At 50.9% G+C, this 20,413-nt stretch overlaps 1 protein-coding gene across 2 annotated transcripts in view; it reads left to right on the top strand.

The window, feature by feature from the left end:
- The window catches only part of SLC6A20 (solute carrier family 6 member 20), a 50,947-nt gene extending 34,977 nt beyond the window's left edge, over window positions 1-15,970 (top strand). For both annotated transcript variants that reach the window (XM_018038324.1, XM_018038325.1), the window contains exons 8-11: window positions 7,191-7,395; window positions 9,247-9,406; window positions 10,010-10,175; window positions 12,613-15,970. In XM_018038324.1, the coding sequence (XP_017893813.1) occupies window positions 7,191-7,395; window positions 9,247-9,406; window positions 10,010-10,175; window positions 12,613-12,762 (681 nt within the window). In that variant the 3' untranslated portion in view covers window positions 12,763-15,970. The remainder of the gene's footprint in view (window positions 1-7,190; window positions 7,396-9,246; window positions 9,407-10,009; window positions 10,176-12,612) is intronic.

The following is a 20,413-nucleotide window of genomic DNA, read 5'->3' on the forward strand; positions in this document are numbered from 1 at the left end:
TTCAGTCGTGCTGTGGGGAGGGAGGAACACTGGGAACAAATATCACTGGCGCATGGGGAGTGCGCGCACTGTCAGCCGCTCTGGGTTTGTCCTGCTCACGGCGTGGGTGCTTTCATGGTCTACACTGCTCAGGCTCTGGGTTGCTCTGCCGGGAACTGTCTGAGGCGGGCCCTGGGTTGCCTGCACTTTCCAGGTCTAAGCCGCTCAGGTTCAGGTTCTCGGGTACTCCACAAAGGCGCAGACTCAGCTGGGCCTGCGTTTTGTGCCCTTCCCAGGTCCGAGCAGCTCAGGTGACCAGGTGCTTGGGGAGCGCAGTCGCCCCCAGGTGGGGGCGGGGGTGTCTTATCGCCTCCCCCACCCCAGCCGCTCAGTTTTCTGGGTGTACAATGGGTGCACCTTCTCAGGTGTGCTGTGTCTCCTGGGGAGCTGACCTCTGCTGCAACCCTACAGGCAGAGGTCAACCATCCAGAATCCCAAGAACTCTCGGTTAGCAGCAGAGCCTGCTTGCAGTTTGGTAGAGGATGCCTCTCTGGGGCCAGGATTGCCCCTTTCCAGCTCTGGATGCTCCCCGCCCTCCGCTTGTCTCCCGCTGAGGATGGGCCGGTCTGCAGCCCGCTAGCTCTCCTCTGGTATTCGCTCAGTCCATTGTTCTGTGAGCGAGCCTGGCAGTGCCTCAGGTTAGGGCTTTTCACAGGACAATTCTTTCTCTCTTTCTGGCTATCCCACAGTTTGGGTTGCTATCTCAAGTTAGTTCCCTCAGATTGCCCTCAGGGCATTCGCAATGCAGCCCACCCTCCCTGTTCAGCCCCCGCTTGCTGGTGGCGGCTGTGAGTTGCTGTTAGGCACGTAATCTGTGGGGTTTAATTATTTATTTTTCCTTCTAGTTATGTTGCATTCTGGGATTCCAAGATTCCCCACAGACCCGCCGGTGAGTGTTTCCTGGTGTTAGGAAACTTCTCCTCTTTTAAGACTCCCTTCCCGGGACAGATCTCCGTCCCTACCTCTTTTGTCTCTCTTTTTATCTTTTATATTTTGTCCTGAAGGACAGATCTCCATCCCTACCTCTTTTGTCTTTTTATCTATTTTGTCCTACCTCTGTTCGAAGACAATGGGCTGCCTTTCTGGGTGCCTGATGTCCTCTGCCAGCGTTCAAATGTTCTTTCGATGAATTTGTCGGGGAGAAAGCGGTCTCCTGGTCCTATTCCTCTGCCGTGTTAGGACCGCCCCCAACCCCCGTATCCATTTTAAAGTTACAACTATAAATGGTGTCATATAATACTTGCAATTATCTGGCAAACTTGACTAGTATGGTCACCTCTGGTCCATCCATGTTGCTGTAGGTAGAGATCTCATTCTTTGACCCAACAGTCCGTCATGTGGGTGGTGCATGTCTTCTTTTGTGTGTATTCTGAAGGTGGACAGATGGGGGGTTCACATGCCTGTTGCAGGTAGATGGGAAAAGGCCAGTGGACTCCGTGTGTGACTTGTCAATGGTTTTCTCTTTGGACAGACAAGCAGGAGGGGCATTGCCGGACCTTCGGGGAGCTGCACCTTTCCTTTCCTAAGGACCTTCTCTACTTCTCTCCATACTGGCTGTGAGAAATTTACCTTTCCACGCATACATTGCACAGGGTCCCTTCTCTCCAGGCCCCCTCCATCATATATTCTGTGTAGTCTCTCTAATGACTGGTGCCAGGGGATACCTCCTTGTAGATTTCATTTTGCATTTCTCTCAGCACTAGAGATGCCTCCCCCGCCACCCAGGGGTTTTAAAAAGCAAAACACAGGTTGAGTGAACTTTCCCCTTTTGAACTTGGTTTGTCGCAGGTTGGTCCATTTTTGAATTTGTCTTTGATTACCTCATGCAGTTTCTTGAGAGCTATGGTGTTTCACAGCCCCTGAAGCCTTTTTGCATGTTAAATACCCAGAAGCACAGGGTTTAAGGCTGTTGCTCCTAGAAACGGCCACAAGGCGGCAGCACTTCTGCGTCAGCTCTCTGGTAACCTAAGTAACCAGAGTCTGGAGAATGTCTTGTTTCTTGCCTGTCAATCAGGTGGAAAGTGCCCTAACAGACACCCAAGGGCTTGTGTCTCATTTCTCCTGGCTCCATGAACTTCTAGACAGATCCCAACACCTGCGCCGGTGGTATGCAACTGAGGGACTGTAAGGAAGGAGGCTAGAGGTACCTATTCACCAGAAGCCATGAAGACTGGGGGGCTTGCTCTCCTTGCCCAGGGAGTCCACCACCCTTTAGCTGTGTGAGACTTGGTTTACCTGTAGGATGGCTCATGGTTTACCTGCAGAATGGCTCGACTGCATTTAGAGATCAGGGTCCCATCCAGAGGAGACCAGGTACTTCAGGTCCAAGGTGGCTTGTATGCTGGCTGCCCCATTCTCCCCTGGTCACTGGGGCCCATGGCTGTCAAAGCAGGGATCCAAGCCCCCTCTGCACTCCAGGAGATGAGCCCAACCAGAATCATTAGGCCTGAGTGAAACAGAGGAGGTGTTTTTACACTGCATTTTTATCTTCTCCTGGAATATGGTCAGTAGGAACTGGATTCACGTTCACATTAACAAGGACCGATTTTTCTTTTGATTCTTTTGTGACGGTGTTTTTAGACTGAGTAGAGTTGTCTGTGCTGCGCAGTAGGGCCTCATTAACTGTCTATTTACATTTGTTTGTATGTAAGCGTGTACCAGTTCAGGCGAACCTCGTGATTTTTCTCTCCAACCTCGCCATCATGCTCCACCGGAAACTCTAAATGTTTTGTCTGAGGGTGGGTGTTTACATTTCCCTGTCAATTAGTTCAGTTCGGTTCATTTCCAGTTTCCACCTAGAAGTGATATCATCAGCTTGGTCTTTCTCTGACTCATCCGAGTTAGTGAGGCCTTCTCCAGGTCCAGGCATACTGTTGTCAATGGTGTGTTGTAGTTTGGTTTTCTGAGTAATAGCCTGTTGTATACATGGGGTCGTCTTTGTATAAGATGTATGTGTACGTCGTCTTTGTTCTACTATCGCTGGACAATAGTTTGCATGCTGTGCCCGTTGTAGGTAGGTGGGAAAAGGCCAAGGGAGGGAGTGTGTGGTCCTCACTGTGGATCTTCTCTTTGAACAGGAAAGTAGGAGTGCTTGGCCAGATGTGCGGAGCTGTAGCTCTCCTTTCTTAACGAGCTTCTTTCCTTCTCTCTATACTGGCTCTGAGCAATTTACCTTTCCACAAACACCTTGCTCAGGGTACCTGTTCTCCAGGCCCTCTCCATCATGTATTGTTTGTAGGATTTTTGATGATTTGTGTCAGAGGTACCTTGTTGTAGATTTCATTTGCATTTCTCTAAGCAATGGAAATGCTGAGCACCTTCTCAGGTGCTTTAAAAAGAAAAACACAGGTTGAGTGAACTTTCTCCCTTTGAAACTGGCATGTGGCAAGCAGACTCTTATGAATTTTTCTTCCATTACCTCCTACAGAACTTCATGAGAGCCGTGGTCTTTCACACCCTCCAAGCTTTTTGCTTATTAAGTACCCAGAAACATAGGTTTTACCTTAGGGTCACAAAGAGTCAGACATAACTGAGTGACTTCACTTTCAACATAGGTTTTAAAGTTGTTGATCCTAGAAACAGCCACTGTCAAACTTGGGATCCAAGCTACCTCAGGGCTCCAAGATATGACCCCAGACCAGACCAGTTAGGCCTGAATGGAAAAGAGGGGGCATTTCTAAAGTGGATTCAAGTTCTGAGTTGAATGGGAACTGGACTCAGATTCAAACGTACATGGAATGACTGTTGTTTGGATTCTTTGGGACATAGTTATTTGCAGAGTGAAGAGAGTTATCTGTGTTCCACTGCAGGGTCTCCTAAATCATCTATGTTAAACATATATACAAATGCATGCATCAGTGTGCAGCTGTGAACTCCGAGCTCGTAATTCCCCTCTCCACCCTCCCCATCTTGCCCCTTTGAACAGTTTGTTTTTCTGAAATTGGCTGTTTCCATCTCCCGGTGTGTTATCTTGTCCGGGTCCATCCAGACACTCGTCAGGCCTGTGCTGTTGGGTTATCTGAGCAGCAGTCCGTTGTTTATATGAGGCCCATCTTCTTTATCCTTTCTTCTGTCGCTGGGCATTCTGGTAGTTTCCATGCCTTGCCTGCTGCAGGCAGATGGGCAAAGGCCAGGGGAGAGCGTGCGTGTGTGTTTTCGAACGATGGTCTCCTCTCCCCACATGCAAGCAGGAGTGGGGCTGCCGGAGCTTTAGGGAGCTGCACCCTCCTTCCCTAAGGGCTTCGTCACTTCTCTGCATACTGTGAGCCACTCAGCTTTCCACAAACACCTTCCTCAGAGTCACTTTTCTCCACACCCTCTCCATCAGATATTCTGTGTCGTCTCTGATGACAGGTGCCAGGAGATACTGGGCATCTTTTCAGGGACCTAAAAAAAAATAACGCAAGTTCACTCTACTTCATCCTTTGACGCTGGCTTGTTGCCAGTTTGTCCCAGTTGACTTTTTATGGGCTCACCTCCTGCAGTAGATTTCTTGGGAGCTGTGGTCACGCACAGCCCCTGGAGCCTTGTGCATATAAAGTAACCAGAAGCATAGCGCTGCAGGCAGCCGTTCATACAGGCGGCCACAAGGCGGCAGCACTTTTTCATCCCCACTCTGGTCTCCCAGGTAACAGAGTCTGGGAGAAAAAGCCTTGTTCCCGAGATGTCAATCAAAAGTCAAGAGTGACGAATAGGCACCCAAGGTGGGTCTCGTTTCTCCTTGCCCCTTGGGAATTCAAGACTGATTCCAAGGCCTGCACCAGTGGCATGCAGTTCAGGAGCTCTAAGAAGCACCTCTGCTCCAGGAGCTCTAAGAAGCAGGGCAAAGCACCTCTGCCCCAGGAGCCATGAAGGCTGGGTGACTTTTCACTCTGCCCTGGGATACACCATCCTTTAGCCATAGGAGGTTTGCTGTACCTGCAGGAAGGCTCATCTGATTGGGTCTCATCCAGGGCTTACCAGGCACTTAAGGTCTGCTGTGGCCTCCATGGAAGGCTGTCACTTTCTCCCCATTTAGGGGAAATCGTGACTTTCTTGAGGAGTCATGGCCACTTCCGGTTCCAGGATATGACCCCATTTCAGACTGTGTATTCCTGAATGGAAAAGAGGAAGTATTTCTAAAGTAATTCACTTTTCCTCATCTCCTAGAGTACGATCAGTTAACAGTGCCCTGCTGAGATCATTAGTAACTGGACTCAGTATCACATATACAAGGACCATATTATCTCTGGATTTTGGGAGACAGTCATTTGTGAGTGAGTACAGTTATCCCTGCACTACAGTAGGCCCTCGTTTACTGTCTATTTAAGATACAGATACATGCATAACATATATATACCCCCCCGCCAAGTACCCGTGAATCCCACCTCCTGCTTTCCCTCTCCACCCTCCACATTAGCCGTGTTAGAAACACTCAGTTTCTTTCCTGAAACTGACTGTTTCCAGCTCCTCGGTGTGTTAGCTCCATTCTGTTAGTGTCCACCTGTAGGTGGTATCGTATGTGCTTGCTCTTTCTCTGTCTGGCCTCTAGCTATGAGATCCTGTCCGGGTCCATCCAGACTCTCGTCAGGCCTGTGCTGTTGGGTTATCTGAGCAGCAGTCCGTTGTTTATATGAGGCCCATCTTCTTTGTCCTTTCTTCTGTCGCTGGGCATTCCGGTAGTTTCCACGCCTTGCCTGCTGCAGGTAGATGGGCAAAGGCCAGTGGAGCGCGTGCATGTGTTTCCAAACGACGGTCTCCTCTCCCTAATGCAAGCAGGAGTGGGGCTGCCGGAGCTTTAGGGAGCTGCACCTTCCTTTCCTAAGGGCCTCGTCACTTCTCTGCATACTGTGAGCCACTCAGCTTTCCACAAACACCTTCCTCAGTCACTTTTCTCCACACCCTCCCCATCAGATACTCTGTGTCGTCTCTCTGATGACAGGTGCCAGGAGATACTCTTGTAGATCTCACCTTCCTTTCTCTAAGCACTGGAGATACTGGGCATCTTTCCAGGGATTTTAAAAAGGAAAGCACAGTTCACTCTTCTTCATGCTTTGGCACAGCCTTGTCGCCAGTTGGCCCTAGTTGATGTTTTCGTCCCTCACGTCCTGCAGTAATTTCTTGGGAGCCTGGTCACTCACAGCCCCTCAAGCCTTGTGCACATTAGGTACGCACAAGGATAGCGTTTCAGGCTGCTGTTCAAGGAGACGGCCACAAGGAGGCAGCACCTCCCCCCAACTCCTCTCACCAGGGCAACCAGAGTCGGGGAGAAAGCCTTGTTCCTGGGATGTCAATTAGGTCGCGAGCTCCCGGATAGACATCGAAGGTGGGCCCCATTTTCTTCTCCCCATGAAGCTCTAGACCAATTCCAAGCCCTGCACCAGTGTTGTGGTTCGCCAGTTCTAAGGAGGAGGGCAAAGCTACCTCTGCTCCAGGAGCCATGAAGACAGGCGGGCTTTCCCGCTCACTCTGCCCCGGGACACAGCATCCTCTGGCTGTGGGAGGCTTGGTGTACCTGCAGGAAGGCTCGTTTGGAAATAGATTGGGTTCCCATCTAGGGGATACTAGGAACTACAGGTCCGCAGTGGCCTCCTTGGAAGGCTGTCACTTCCTGCCTTCCTCAGGTCGGGGTGGGGGGGGGGCGACTCATGACTTTCCACTGAGGAATCCCAGGCACCTCAGGTGCCAGGATATACCCCAGGCTTAATCAGTTAAGCCTGATTTCAAACAGGATGCATTCTTAACCTCTCAGAGGAACTGGACCCACCTTTCAGTATGCCTGCAGTGATTTTCCTCCACCTACTTCCCTATGCTTCTGTGTCCTTAGCTGTGCCTTCACCATCTCAACTCCTAGGTCACCTCCTCAGTCCTGATTAGGAAGCAACAATTATTCCAAGCTGTGAATACTTTATTAGTAGAGAATGATGTAAGTTCTGGCAGAAAAAGCACACTCAGTGTTTGAAGCAGTTAAGAGTCAGGTATGAGGTCTCGACAGGTGACAATTCTCTCTAGCCTGGGTCAAGCTTGGGTGCTGCTGTGTAGATGGAAGATCCAACCTCAAGATGTGGCTTCTCCTTGCCGATTTCAAGGTGCCCCAAGTACCTTAGCAGCAGGGGTCTTGAGGGAGTCCTAACTTCCCTGGGTGTGTACCTGTGTGTTCCTGCCTCGCACAGGCTGTCCAAGGCACTGGCCTGGCTTTCATCGTCTACACGGAGGCCATCAAGAACATGAAGGTGTCGCAGCTGTGGTCCGTGCTCTACTTCTTCATGCTGCTGCTGCTGGGCATTGGGAGCATGCTGGGCAACACGGCCGCCATCCTCACCCCTCTCACGGATAGCAAGGTCATCTCCAGCTACCTGCCCAAGGAGGCCATCTCCGGTGAGTGGGCCAGGCACCCAGGCGGTGGGGCTCGGGGGGCTGAGCAGAGGCGCAGTCCTCAGGATGCACCTGCTCCGGGAGTCCTGCCGCAGCTGTCAGGCGCTCTGGGAATGTAATTCACCCCACGTCTGGTCCTCCACATCATGGGCAAGTCAAGTGGTCACCCCAACCTGCAGCAAAGGCCAGGCTCCCCACCATGGCCCTCCAAGCTCTCCAGGCATTCAGAGAACCTGCTTTTGTCTGTGCTGACCTAAGAATAACAATGACAATTTGTACATTTCTTAAGCACACTCTCATGACCCACCACCGAGTCAAGGTACAGAGCCTTTCTCTCCTGAGCGCCCCTTCCCGCTGGGTCCAGGCGGCACGCCCCGCCCCAGCAGCCGCCTCTGCTCTGAACGCTGCCATGTGAGGTTGCCCCTGCTCTCACACTGCACTTACCCTTTCTGTCTCTTGTCGTCATTCAGACTCAGTCTGTGAAACCCACTCTGGTTCAGTTCAGTTCAGTCGACTCTGCGACCCCATGGACTGCAGCACACCAGGCCTCCCTGTCCATCACCAACTCCTGGAGTTTACTCAAACTCATCTCCATTGAGTCGGTGATGCCATCCAACCATCGAATCCTCTGTCATCCCCTTCTTCCACCTTCAATCTTTCCCAGCATCTGGGTCTTTTCCAATGAATCAGTTCTTCGCATCAGGTGGCCAAAGTATTGGAGTTTCAGCTTCAGTCCTTCCAATAAATATTCAGGACTGATTTCCTTTAAGATGGATTGCTTCAATCTCCTTGCAGTCCAAGGGACTCTCAAAAGTCTTCTCCAATACCACAGTCCAAAAGCATCAATTTTTTGGCACTCAGCTTTCTTTATAGTCCACCTCTCACATCCATACACTCTGTGGCAAGTAGTAATCATCTATCTCTTTTCTATGAAAAGAGCGAACAGCCCACACACGACAACTTATCTGCCCACTCTGCTCTTGGTGGACAAGCATGCCTCTCCACTCCACTCCACCACCCCTGTGCTCCTCTCCAACCCACCGTGTCTGGAGGACCCTGGAACCCCCAAGCCCTGCCTCTGACACCATTCCAGCACATCCACAAGGGCCCTCCAGCCCCAAGCCAACTCTGCTCCTGTCCGCGCCCACTGGCCTCTCTCAGGAGCCAGCACTGTGTGGCTGCAGCTCCCTGCCAGCTCACAGCCCGTTCTCCCCTCAGGACAGCGGGGGAAGGGGGGGGGCTCACGGCGGGTGACAGTGGAGGGGTGAGCGTTAGGATCTGATACTTTTTTTGGGGTGGGGGGAGGGTGTCTGAATTCCATCACCGCTTCTTTCTGTGCTGTGTGATGTTGGGAAAGTTACCCGACATCTCTGAGCTTTGGCTCACCCCACCCTATAAAAGGGGGCTCAACTCCTGCTACCTGACTCATAGCCTTCAGGAGCCGACAGGGGACAAATGCCTAAGGCGCCGTGGGATCTCAGTCAGCGTTTATTTCTCCTCTTCCCCTCTCTTCCGGTCAGATGTCAGTTCTCCACTGGGAGTCCTGCAGCTCAACTCTCCTCCCCTCTAATTCACCTCCCCCAAGCTCGGAGGTTGAGTCGCTGGGATAAACAACATAAGCAGGCCCACAGCCCAGATGAGACCACTTAGACAACAGTGCGCCCAGTTTTACCTTTTACACTGGGTCGGGCGTCCTCTGCCAGAACCCGCCCCCCCCCACCCCCACCCCGCGCCCCTCGCTGTGAACGAGCGTCAGGAAGTCCTGTTGACCAGCCTCCCGCCGCCTTGGCCCCCTGGGAAGCTGGGTGCGCAGGCGCGGCTGCAGGCGGGTAAGCAGGGGTGTTGTGGCCCCAGGTCTGGTGTGCCTCGCCAACTGTGCCATCGGCATGCTGTTCACCATGGAGGCCGGCAGCTACTGGTTCGACATCTTCAACGACTACGCTGCCACCCTGTCCCTGCTGCTCATCGTCCTGGTGGAGACGGTCGCCGTGTGCTACCTGTACGGGCTGAGCAGGTACAGCTGCGCGGGAAATGCACGCACGAAGGCCATGACTCCCAGCACTTTCTCCGTGTGTAGTTTCAACAATCCCGGAGAAGCCTCTCCAGTCTGCTGTAGGACAGACACTGTCAGGCTAGTTTTGAATTCAGGCAAGGGTCAAGTTATGAGAAACAAAGAGAGGGCCCGCAGACACGATGGACATCACAGTGGTGGGCTGCAGGCGCTACGGCTGCTGATAGGCAGGAGGGACGGGGCAGGGCTGCCCTCAGGGCCCCCCGGGGCTGAGGACGGCTTCACGGGCGTCTCACCAGGCCCTCTGTGCCCGCTGGCGCCAGGCGCTGCCCTCCTGTCCACAGCAGTGGCCTCTACCTGGAGGCTGGCACCAGGGGCGTGTCCTCTGATGGCCACTCACCTGTGGGCGGTCGCTTTGCCCCCTTGGTGGCAGCCTGTGCCCTTCTCCCCTCCCCCAGGACCCCTGTCCCTAGGAGAGAGGGCCCCCATGGTCATGTTCAAGCACCAGTGCCCAGCACAGAAGCTTCCTAAGCACAGAGGGCTCCGTGGCCTGGACCGCCTGCCTCCAACAGCACTCCAGACTTTCTCTCCCCGCTCTCCAAACAGATTTGAAAGCGACCTCAAGGCCATGACTGGACACGCCCTGAACTGGTACTGGAAGGCCATGTGGGGCGGTGTGAGCCCGCTGCTCATCATCAGCCTCTTCATCTTCTACCTGAGCGACTACATCATCACGGGGACCCTGCAGTACCAGGCCTGGGACGCCGCCCAGGTAACTGCCACCTCGGGGGTCTCGCTTTCTGAAACCAAGTGCCTCTCCAGAACAGGGGTGGTTATTTGTCACAACGGGGAATCATCATCCAGGTCCTTGCTTTCCTCAGTTTTTGTTGGAGCGTGGTTGCTTGACGATGTTGCATTAGTTTCTGCTGCAGGACAAAGTGAATCAGTCACACACAGATCCTTTTTTTTTGCACTTTCTTCCCATTTAGGTCGCCAGAGCTCTGAGTAGAGCTCCTTTTGCTAAGAGCAGGTTATCATTAGTTATCTATTTATACACCGTATTATATATGTCAATTCCAACCTCCCAATTCATCCCACCCTGCTCTCCTGCTGATACCTCACTGTCGTTCTCATTTCTCTCGTAACTTGTGAAATCAGAGTCTTTGGTGTTTCCGAGTGTGGAATATTTTGTTCTGATTCTGTGAAAATTTCCTCGGTAGACTGACAGCGACTGCAGTGAATCTGTGGACTGCTTGGGGTAGTATAGTCATTTTCACAGTAGAGAGTCTTTCAGTCCAAGAACACGGGAGATCTCTGTTTGTGTCATCTTTGATTTCTTTCATCACGGTTTTAGTTTTCTGAGTATAAGTCTTTTGCCTCCTCAGGCAGGTTTATTCCTAGGTATTCTATTCCTTCTGTTGTGATGGTGAATGGAATTCTTTGTTTCTCTTTCCAGTCTTTTGTTAGTGTACAGGGATGCAAGAGATTTCTGTGCATTAACTTTGTATCCTGCAACTTTAACAAAGTCGCTGATTAGCACCAGTAGTTTTCTGGTGGCTCTTTAGGACTTGCAGATGACATACTATACACAGAGAACAGTGATCGTTTACCTTCTTTTCCAGTTTGTATTTTTTTCCTCTCTGATCACTGTGGCTAGGGCTTCCCAAACTGTACTGAATACACCTACTACAGCACAGCGCAGGGAACTCTGTTCCCTGTTATGTGGCGGCCTGGGTGGGAGGGGAGTCTGGAGAGAATGGATACCTATGTATGTACGGCTGAGCCCCTTTGCTCTCCACCTGAAACTATCACAACACTGTTAACCAGCTTTACTCCAACACAAAAAGTTAAACGTAAGTGTCTCAGAAAAAGTCACAGAGGTATGGATATGAAGGTTCCCACTACTGTTGTAGCAGACACTGTCCTGCTCTCGGCATCAGGGAGTCCATCCCGTCTGTGTGGACGTGGAAGTGGTTCGTGAACTCAGAGCCGAAGTGCTCGCTTTCTGTTCCGTTAGATGTACAAGCTGTTCGGCTAGAACTCTGCAAGCTTATTACCAGTCTTGGACATTTTCTTAATTTCTAATTCCTAACAGAGGGAATTAAAAGTGGGGAACAAAGTCATTAAGGGGGTGTACGCACCGATTTCAGAAGAACAGACTGAACATATACAATATACCCTTTCCCCTGATTATGAGAGAAAGAGGCTGTTATTAAGTCATAGAAATAGTAATTTGAGAGGGCAATTTATTCTGTTTACATGGAGAAGCGAACACTAGTATCTCCATCTACAAATACAAAGCAGGTCTACAAAACAGCACTTCACATGAAGCCCCCAAAACAGGTAATGGGAGGAAACTGGAATAAGCGTGGTGGGAGTGGCCATCCTTGGCCTGCTCCTGATCTTGGCGGAAATGCTTTCAGGGTTTCACCGAGAATGATGTTTGCTGTGGGTTTGTCGTTTATTGCCTTTATGATGTCGGGGAAGGTTCCCTCTTTGACTGCTCTCTGGAGCGTTTTTACTGTGAGTGAGTGCTGAGCTTTGTCAAAGCTTTTTTTTTGCATCTGAGACAGAGAACGTAAAGAGCAACAGAAGCCTGTGGGCTGCTTCCCACAGCCACACTCGGCGTGGTGTTTTGGTTTACACACCGTACGTACTTTGGTTGACAGCAGGCTCCCTCGACTCGAGTGTCCTCTGGTTCCTTGGTGGGAAGGCAGCATTTGTTGGCTTTGGGGCCTCAACTGGTTTGTTATCAATTTCGTATTTAGGGAAACATCACAAATCCTACCGACTAAGTCCATCAACCCTTCTCTTGAGACGAGAGCTGTGTCACTGGACTTAGTAGCTAACAATCCACATGGGGGTGGGTTGAACTCCATAATATTAAATGAAATTGAAAATCCAGCCCTCTGTCATCTCTGGCCACATTTCCAGGGGCCACTTGTGTCTGGGGCGGGGGGGGGGGCGGGGGCGGGCAATCCTACGGGACAGCACTGGGCAAGGGGAGCCCCTGCCCTTCGGTGCCTCTCTTGCTGCCTTTAAACACAAGCCTTTATCATTCCCATGGTCGCTCTTCACAGGGAGCCCCAAACAGCAAGCACGCTGCTTGTGTTCACCGAGGGACACGAGGGCTGGGTCTGCCCCGGGGGTAAGGACACGCGCCTCCTCCCACCGGGGGGCATCTCCTGACACTCGGGCTCTCTCCTCAGGGTCAGCTGGTGACCAAGGACTACCCGCCCCACGCCCTGGCCGTCATCGGGCTGCTCGTCGCCTCCTCCACCATGTGCATCCCGCTCGTGGCCCTGGGCACGCTCATCACACGCCGCCTCAGGCGGGGAGACCCAGCCCCTGTGGCCTGAGAGCCGGGCGCCCCGGGACCGATGCCGGCTGCTCTGTTCCAGCCCCTCACCCAAAGGTGGGCGCATCGGCTGCTGCCAGAAATTCTGACTCTGGACGCTCTCGGCCCGCGGTCTTCTCGCCGATCAGGAAGGTGAGGAGGTGACTCCCTGAGGAGGAGCCCCATCCCGCCCACCAGGCGGCCCTGTGTCCCCGCCGCCTCCCTGCCACCAGAGGCAGGATTCCCATGGCGAGTCTGGAAGGTGGCTGCTTGACGGCAGCAAAGTCCAACAAGCAGGGCGCACTGTGAACTGAAATTTTTATGAAATAAAATTTTAGCAGTTTTTTTTTCTGAAGAAATCTCAGAATGTTAGAGGGCATTCATTTGTAGAGAAGTTGGGAGAAGGAGTTTTCAGTGCCTAAGATGACAGATTTCAATGTCGTCAGTGCAAAGTGAGTTCTATTCTCAGTCACGGTGAGCCTGCAATCAACTGTGTTCCTCCCTGAGAGGACAGGCTGCCCATCAAGAAAGAGGGGCTTTGCTCAGGGCTCACACAGGCGCTCATGATTCCCTCACCTGCGGCCTCTCCACGAACAACCCCAAGCCCCAGTGTCTCAGAGCCCTCACCAGCTGCCAGAGCCACTGCAAGGATGAAAGTGAAGCCAACTTTCCCACAGGTCTAAGGTAATATTTGGACATAACGACCAGCTCTTTATAGGAAAGACGATGATCACAACTTAGTCAGTGTTAATTTACCTGTATGTAAGTCTTCTAAAATGTATAGGAAGACTGGTCTCAAACAGAGCCTCCCTTAAGTGAAGACACCGTATTTATGACACGGCATTAGTCCAGCATGCAAACATCTGCTTTTCACCTGTAACAGTAAGTAGGTCAAGGTCATCCTGACTTGAGAGGGTCCCGTCCTGTCGTAACATTCCTGAATCCCATGATCTCAGTGAAGCACAGGGAGGGTCTCTGGGTCCACTGTACAGACATCTTTAAAGACACTGAAACACTCACCTGGGACATCGGCTGGAGATGGCTTTTCTTTTAAACCTTTATTTCCATGCTGTAAGCTTCCAGTTTCACCTGATGCCCAGTTACAAAAAGACCATTTGGTGGTGTGGGGTAAGCTGGAGAGTCACATGTAAATCAATGAAGTTAGGAGAGACCCTCACCCCATACACAAAAATAAACCCCAAATGACCTAAAGACTTAATATAAGACATGATACCATAAGACTCATAGAAGAGAACATAGGCAAAACATCCTCTTGACATAAACCATACCAATATTTTCTTAGGTTAGTTTCCCAAGCCAATAGAGATAAAAGCAAAAATAAAATAGGGCCTAATCAAACGTATAAGCTGTTGCACAGCAAAAGGAAACCATAAACAACCTATGGACTGGGAGAAAATATTTCCAAATGATGTTACTAACAAGGGCTTAATTTCCAAAATTTACAGATAGCTCACACAACTCAACAATAATAAAGCAACCTAACCCCAAAATGGGCAGAAGACCCAAAGACAACGTACAGATAGCCAATATGCACATGGAAAGATGCTCAACATCAGAAATGATTAGAGAAATGCAAATCAAAACTACAAATTAAAACATCACACTGGTGAGAATGACCATCATTGACAAGTCTACAAACAGCAAATGCTGGAGAGGGTGCAGCAGAAAGGGACCCTCCTACACTCTTGGTGGGAACGCACACTGTTGCAACCACCGTGGGGACCAGTATGGAGGTCCCTCACAAAACCAGAGTTGCCATATCACCCAGCAATCCCACTCCCAGGCCTATGTCCAGACAAAACTAGAATTCACAAGGGCACACGCACCTGTATGTTCTTGGCAGCACTATTCACAACAGCCAAGACCCGGTAACAACCTAAATGTCCATCAGCAGATGAATGGAGAAAGATGTGGTGCGTATATGCAGCGGAAGGTCACGGAGCCATAAAAAAGCACCTAACAATGCCGTTTACGGCAGCAGGGACGGACCGAGAGATGATCATGCTGTGCAAGCCAGAAAGAGAAAGGCAGCTATCGTGCTGCCACTCCTAAGTGGAAGCTAAACCTCGATGCAGATGAACTCATCTACGAAACAGAGACAGACCCAGAGAACCGACTTGTGGTTGCCGAGGGGGAGGGATGGTGGCCAAAGGATGACCTGGGAGTCTGGGAACACTATACAGGATGGACAAACCGCATGGTCCTACCGAAGGGCATGGGAACTGAGTTCTACATCCTGTGATAAACCATAACAGGAAAAAAACACTTGGCTTTAAAATGTATGCATTTACAAACCACATCCTGTCAGTCCTGTGAGTTCTTATCAGAGGGTTCTGCAGTGTCCAGACCCCTCAGCTGTCAGGGCTTGAAGAGTGGACATGCTCGAGAGTAGATACACAACACAGTCTGTTCCCACCACCTGACAGCTCGGCCCCCACCTCAGTCCTCAGTCACGATCCCTACAACAGAGGCCACCCCTCCTGGCGTTGTTGGTCAGCTGGGCGTCTCAGCCCCAAATGCCAGGGTCCTTAGGAGCGTGGACAAACTCTGTCCTCGAGCAGCACCGCACTCACCGCACTTGGACCTCAGGGGTCCCTGCCAGCCCGCCGGGCGCATGTGAGACTCCTGGCGCGCAGCCCACGCCGTGGACCCTGCCACCCTGAGGACCGGTGCCCCAGTGAAGAGAGATGCGGAATGGGCCAGACGCTCAGGCATGTGGACATCAAAAGTGACCTGTACAAGTCTAAGAGCACGTTTGAGCATGCAAAAGTCACTTCTCCGAAATAATTTCTGCTCACAAAAGTCAAATACAGAAGAACCATTCTTCTAGACTAATGTGCTCCAGATGAAAATGTCTCCAGTTTCAGTCAGTTTTATCCTGGTTTCTAAGAACTGCATGAAGAGCAGAACATTTCACAGTCATCCTCTTAAACCATTAGTCCTGTTTCAAAAAAGCCTTTCCTGGCTGTTTTCTAGGGACTGCACCCAAGTAGTCATCTTGGCATCCGTCCACCCTCCTCCAAGAAGCTGGAGAAAGAAGGCATATTCCATCCCTGCACCCTTAGCGGCACCATGACATCAGCACCAGGCAGGGGCTCCGGAGAGCTTTCCACTTAAACTAAGAACACAGCAACTCCTAGTGCTAAAAAAATCAGGTAGGGAGGTATTTGTGTTTTTAGCCACCGTCATAATAAAACCCTAAACAAGTATCTCTCTCGATCTTTTTGGTCATTTATGGGATGAAATCTCTAAACACAAGTTTTTCCCCTCATTATGTAAACATACTACCTAATTTTGGGAAAAAAAGGAAAATAAAGGAACAGAGAACCTGTCTAATCTCTTACGTTTGCTTCCTGACATGCACTGAAGCCACACCAGCGCAGCAGTGTGTGAAGGTCATCACCTGAGAACAGGGTCAGATGGTAACAGGAAGGGCAGCTTCCCAGAGAAAAATCAGGGAAAAAATTCTAATTTGCTGGATTTAAGCAGAATGTGAGCTTTTCTGAATTGCTGCAGAATCTTTCCAATAATTCTGAGAGAGAGGTCCTGGGCAATCTGCCCACCTCAGGATCCCTTGTTGGTTAAGGCCACAAGAACCCACTCAATAGGCCTGGGTGTGACCTCGGAACTGTCCTGAGGGGGAAAAGGTGTGTTACCTACTGTGTTAGATTTTGTTATTAGTTATTGTACATAAAAAATTAATTTATGGCTATTGCATTTTATAGACAGAAAAGCTGGGGAAAAGAACTCACCCAACATTTTCTACCGAACATTCAGGGAAAGAAAGAAAAAGAAAAAGAAAAAGAGTGGTTTAAAAAATCCTTTTGCAAGGCAAAAAGTGCACCTACAAATATGAAATTCTCAGCCAGAACTCTCTGACCAGCCTCTCCATGTCAGCCTCGTGTCCTCTGGCCACTGCCCACCTGTGCAGGGTCCACCTTTCACGGAGCCTGTGAAAACCAGCCCTGAGGAGGTTCTAGGGATAGTTCTGGTCCCTGGACTTGATCGCTGTCAGATTGTAGGAGAGAGAACAATACCAGATAATAAATGATACGATTACAGACTGCAGTCTTTTCTAAAAAGGAAACAAACGAGCCTGGTGATGGTGTGAGCGGGACAGTGCATAATATCCAGTGGCTGAGGAGGAGAAGCGGGGCCTGAATTTTGGAGAATGGACTGTAGTTCCTGGAATTGCTGAAAGGTCCATCCAGGCAGAAGCAATAGCAGTGCACGGGCCCGCACGGAGGAGGAGCAGAAAGGAGGCCTGCAGCTGGCCGAGGAGGACAGTGATGGTGGGTGGGCTTAGGGAGCAGAGGGACCAGGCCAGACGAGGCCTGGTAGCCATGACAATGAGGTCGCGTTTTCTTCAGAGAGCAGCAAAGTCTCACCCGAGGGCCTTACCGTGGGGCCCTGGGTCACCCAGCTGACACTGGAAGATGGCCAGCAGCTGTGGAGAAGGGACCAGAGGGGCTATAGATGGGCTTAGGGGTCCACGTGAGACGCGGTTGGGGTGGACACTGACATGAGGAACTGGTGGGTCTGAGGTGTATTCGGGAGGGGAGAGTTGCCAAGACTTGCTTATGGACAGGGTGCATAGTTGAAGAGAGGGATATAGTGTCACACTTACTGGGTGGATGTTGGTGGCATTTTCTGAGATGGAGAAAGCTGGGCATGGAACCAACCAGTCTACAGAGTATAAACCAAGAGCCCTGGGGAAAAAAAAACCAAAACTGTGCTAGACTGCATTAAGTTTGAGGTGACTGTGCATCGGGGGGAGGAGATGGTAGACAGCTGAACATTAGAATCTAAGCTTTGGGAAGGATCCAATCTAGAGGCGTATTTTTGGGAATCACAGTATGAAGATGCTATTCAACCACGGTTTCTCAAGGGCATCACCGGGGGCAAGTGTGTACGTGGAGAAGAGGGCTTAGGGCAGAAGGCTACAAAAACCCCCGTGTTACAGACACAGCCATGGCTTCCTTTCCATCCTTCTCACAGAAGAGGGGGTCTGTGTGCCTCCCCGAGCATCTGAATGGGCTTCTGAGTGCTCCGACCAGGGAATCTGGTGGAAGGGACGCCCTCTGATGTCAGAGGCTCGACCACACAAGCTTCCACCTGGATTACTGGACCCCTCACTCAGGCCGCCCCAAGGCTGCAGAGCCATGCGGGAGGTGCTGAGCTAACAGAACCAGTGGCACTCACCTTCTGGCCTCCTTTGTGTAGCGCCAGACCAACCTGGACCAGGGAGACCAGCTCCTCTGTCAGCTGAGAGACCCGAGTCAGCGCCCCCTGGGTCACAGGAATCACCCAGCTGAGCTCACACCCAGCTGTGACTCCTGACTCACAACACTGGGAGACTACCTTCCAGCAACAGGAAACCAGAACACAGAGAAAGTATCAATGGGTGAGAGCGTGGAGTAAAGAACCCAGGAGGAGGTGTGCTCCCAAAAGCTCAGACAGAAGGACATCTCCAGGTCTCCTAGACACGACTGACAACCTGTACTTTCTACTTCTCACCTCAGAATCTACACTTAAACCCGACTGTAACAGGAGATCAATTTAGGACATGAAATGTAAGACGATATTTTAACGGATACGGTAGCTCCGCACAGCTAGAAAAATAAATACACAAAAGGCATGCATCATTGAAAATGGTGAGTGAAGAAAGAGGAACGCCTGGGCCTTGGGCTAAAACAAAAAGGAAAGACAAAGTCATGTTCAGAATAATCAGTTAAAGGAAGTGCTAAGAACAAGCAGGCCATCTAACCAGTTCAGCCAGGGCCCGGGCAGTCGTGGCGATAATTACACGTCACAAAACTCGTTACCTGTTCCGCTCCCCGCAGTGAAACCCCATTCATGGCGCCTCTGTATGACATCCAACCCAGAGGATGGGAGCTGGACCTCCAGGAAGACCTTCCGCCTGTAGATTACCTGGGATTCTCAGCAGGTGTGTGTGTGCGTCTGCGTGGTGATCTTAGTGAACTGCCGTGTGGATGAGAATCAAGAAGTGTGAACAGACCAAGTTCAACACTCGAGTGAGGCCCAAATACAAATCTGACGCCACGTTTTTCAACTCCAAGGCCACTGCTCTCATGTGCGCCTTATCCAAAAGCAATTTCACAGGATGCTCTGTAAATAAAAATATCCCACAAACCAACAATTCTGGTGCTGCTGTGTTACACACACCCCTCTCTAAGAGTCAGTTTTCAAACCTCTGACAAGCCCAAGAGTTGAGACAACTGTGACTTTAATCTGATGTCTGCAAATGGCTCTCACCCCAGATCCCTACTGTCAAAAAAAACAAAAACAGCTATGAGTACGTAAGACTCGGGTTACTGCAAAACACCCTCCAGAGAACCCTCTGGCCCACAGACTGAGGAACCGGGGCCCCGAGCTCAGGGCAGAGCCAGGCCACCCTGCAAGAGGCGTCAGAGTGAGGACGCGTTCTCGGCCGTGGAGAAGCCCGACGCCCCTGGCGGTGGAAGGAGCCTGCGGTCCGACAGAGGCAGTGCTGTACCACAGGGTGGGGGAGTCGGCAGGCTCTCTGCTGACTCTCCCAGGAACCAGGCGGGACAAGAAAACTGGACCGCGTGTCAGATCACAGCACACAGTCCCTCCCGGGCTGTGCTCCTCCATCCGGCACCTCAGGTTTGGCCACACGACCTGCTCTGACCAATGAAATGGGAGCAGAAGGGGCTGTCACCTTCAAGCGGAAATGTCTCCCTTTCCTTCCTGCCAGGACAACTGGTCAAGTTCCCATGTGAAGCTGTCCCATCACTGGGCCCCAGAATGCAGACGGCACGTCGCAGAGCTCCAGCAGACCCTTCAAGGATACACAGAAGCAGTGGGAAATAAGCCTTTGTTTTTTTAATGCCCTTGAGATCTGTGGCTCATTTGTTACGTTACCATAACCTGATCTACCTGGACGGACACAGACCCTTTCCTTATTTTACAGGGAGGAAAAAAGACCTAAAAGGTGAAAAGATCAAAATTATGTCAGAAGGACCCCTCCACCCCCACCTTGGAGTTGAGCCATGTGGCCTTACCCAGGCACAAGCAGTGGGAGGAAATGTTTGGTAAATTCAGTACCACTGATATTGCACACTTCACCAAAAGTAACAAGAAAATGAAACGAGAAGTCACAGACTGGAAGATACATATAGTACACATAACCAGCAGAGAATTCCTCTACAAACAAGGATTCCAACAAATCTTTGAGGACAAGCAATCTTACAGAAAATGGTCAGAAGACCCAAAGGCACAGCACAGGAAACACCCGATTCTCACCAGCTCTGAATCACGACCTTGGATTGCTCCCCTCCTTCCAGGCTACGCGACCAGACCTGCAGAGAGGCCCTGCCCTGTACTCGCACCCCGCGTGGTCCCCTCCCGAGTGCGCCGACCCAGTGACTTGTTTCTAGTGCAGAGACTATGGCACATGTGAGATGAGAGGACACTTTGGAGATGAGGTGGAAGAAGACTGTGACTTACGGGCTTTGACGAACCAAACTGCCAAGATGGAGAGGCCTATGTGGCAAAGAACGTAATGTTTTAAAGATAAAAATGACCGTGCACTGCTTTGCATGATTCTTAAAATTCTGAAATAAAAAAGAATATCCCTTTGAAGACAAGGTGCAGGAAGGACACCGACA

The sequence above is a fragment of the Capra hircus genome, chromosome 22 (genome assembly GCF_001704415.2).
Source record: "Capra hircus breed San Clemente chromosome 22, ASM170441v1, whole genome shotgun sequence".
NCBI lineage: Eukaryota > Metazoa > Chordata > Mammalia > Artiodactyla > Bovidae > Capra > Capra hircus.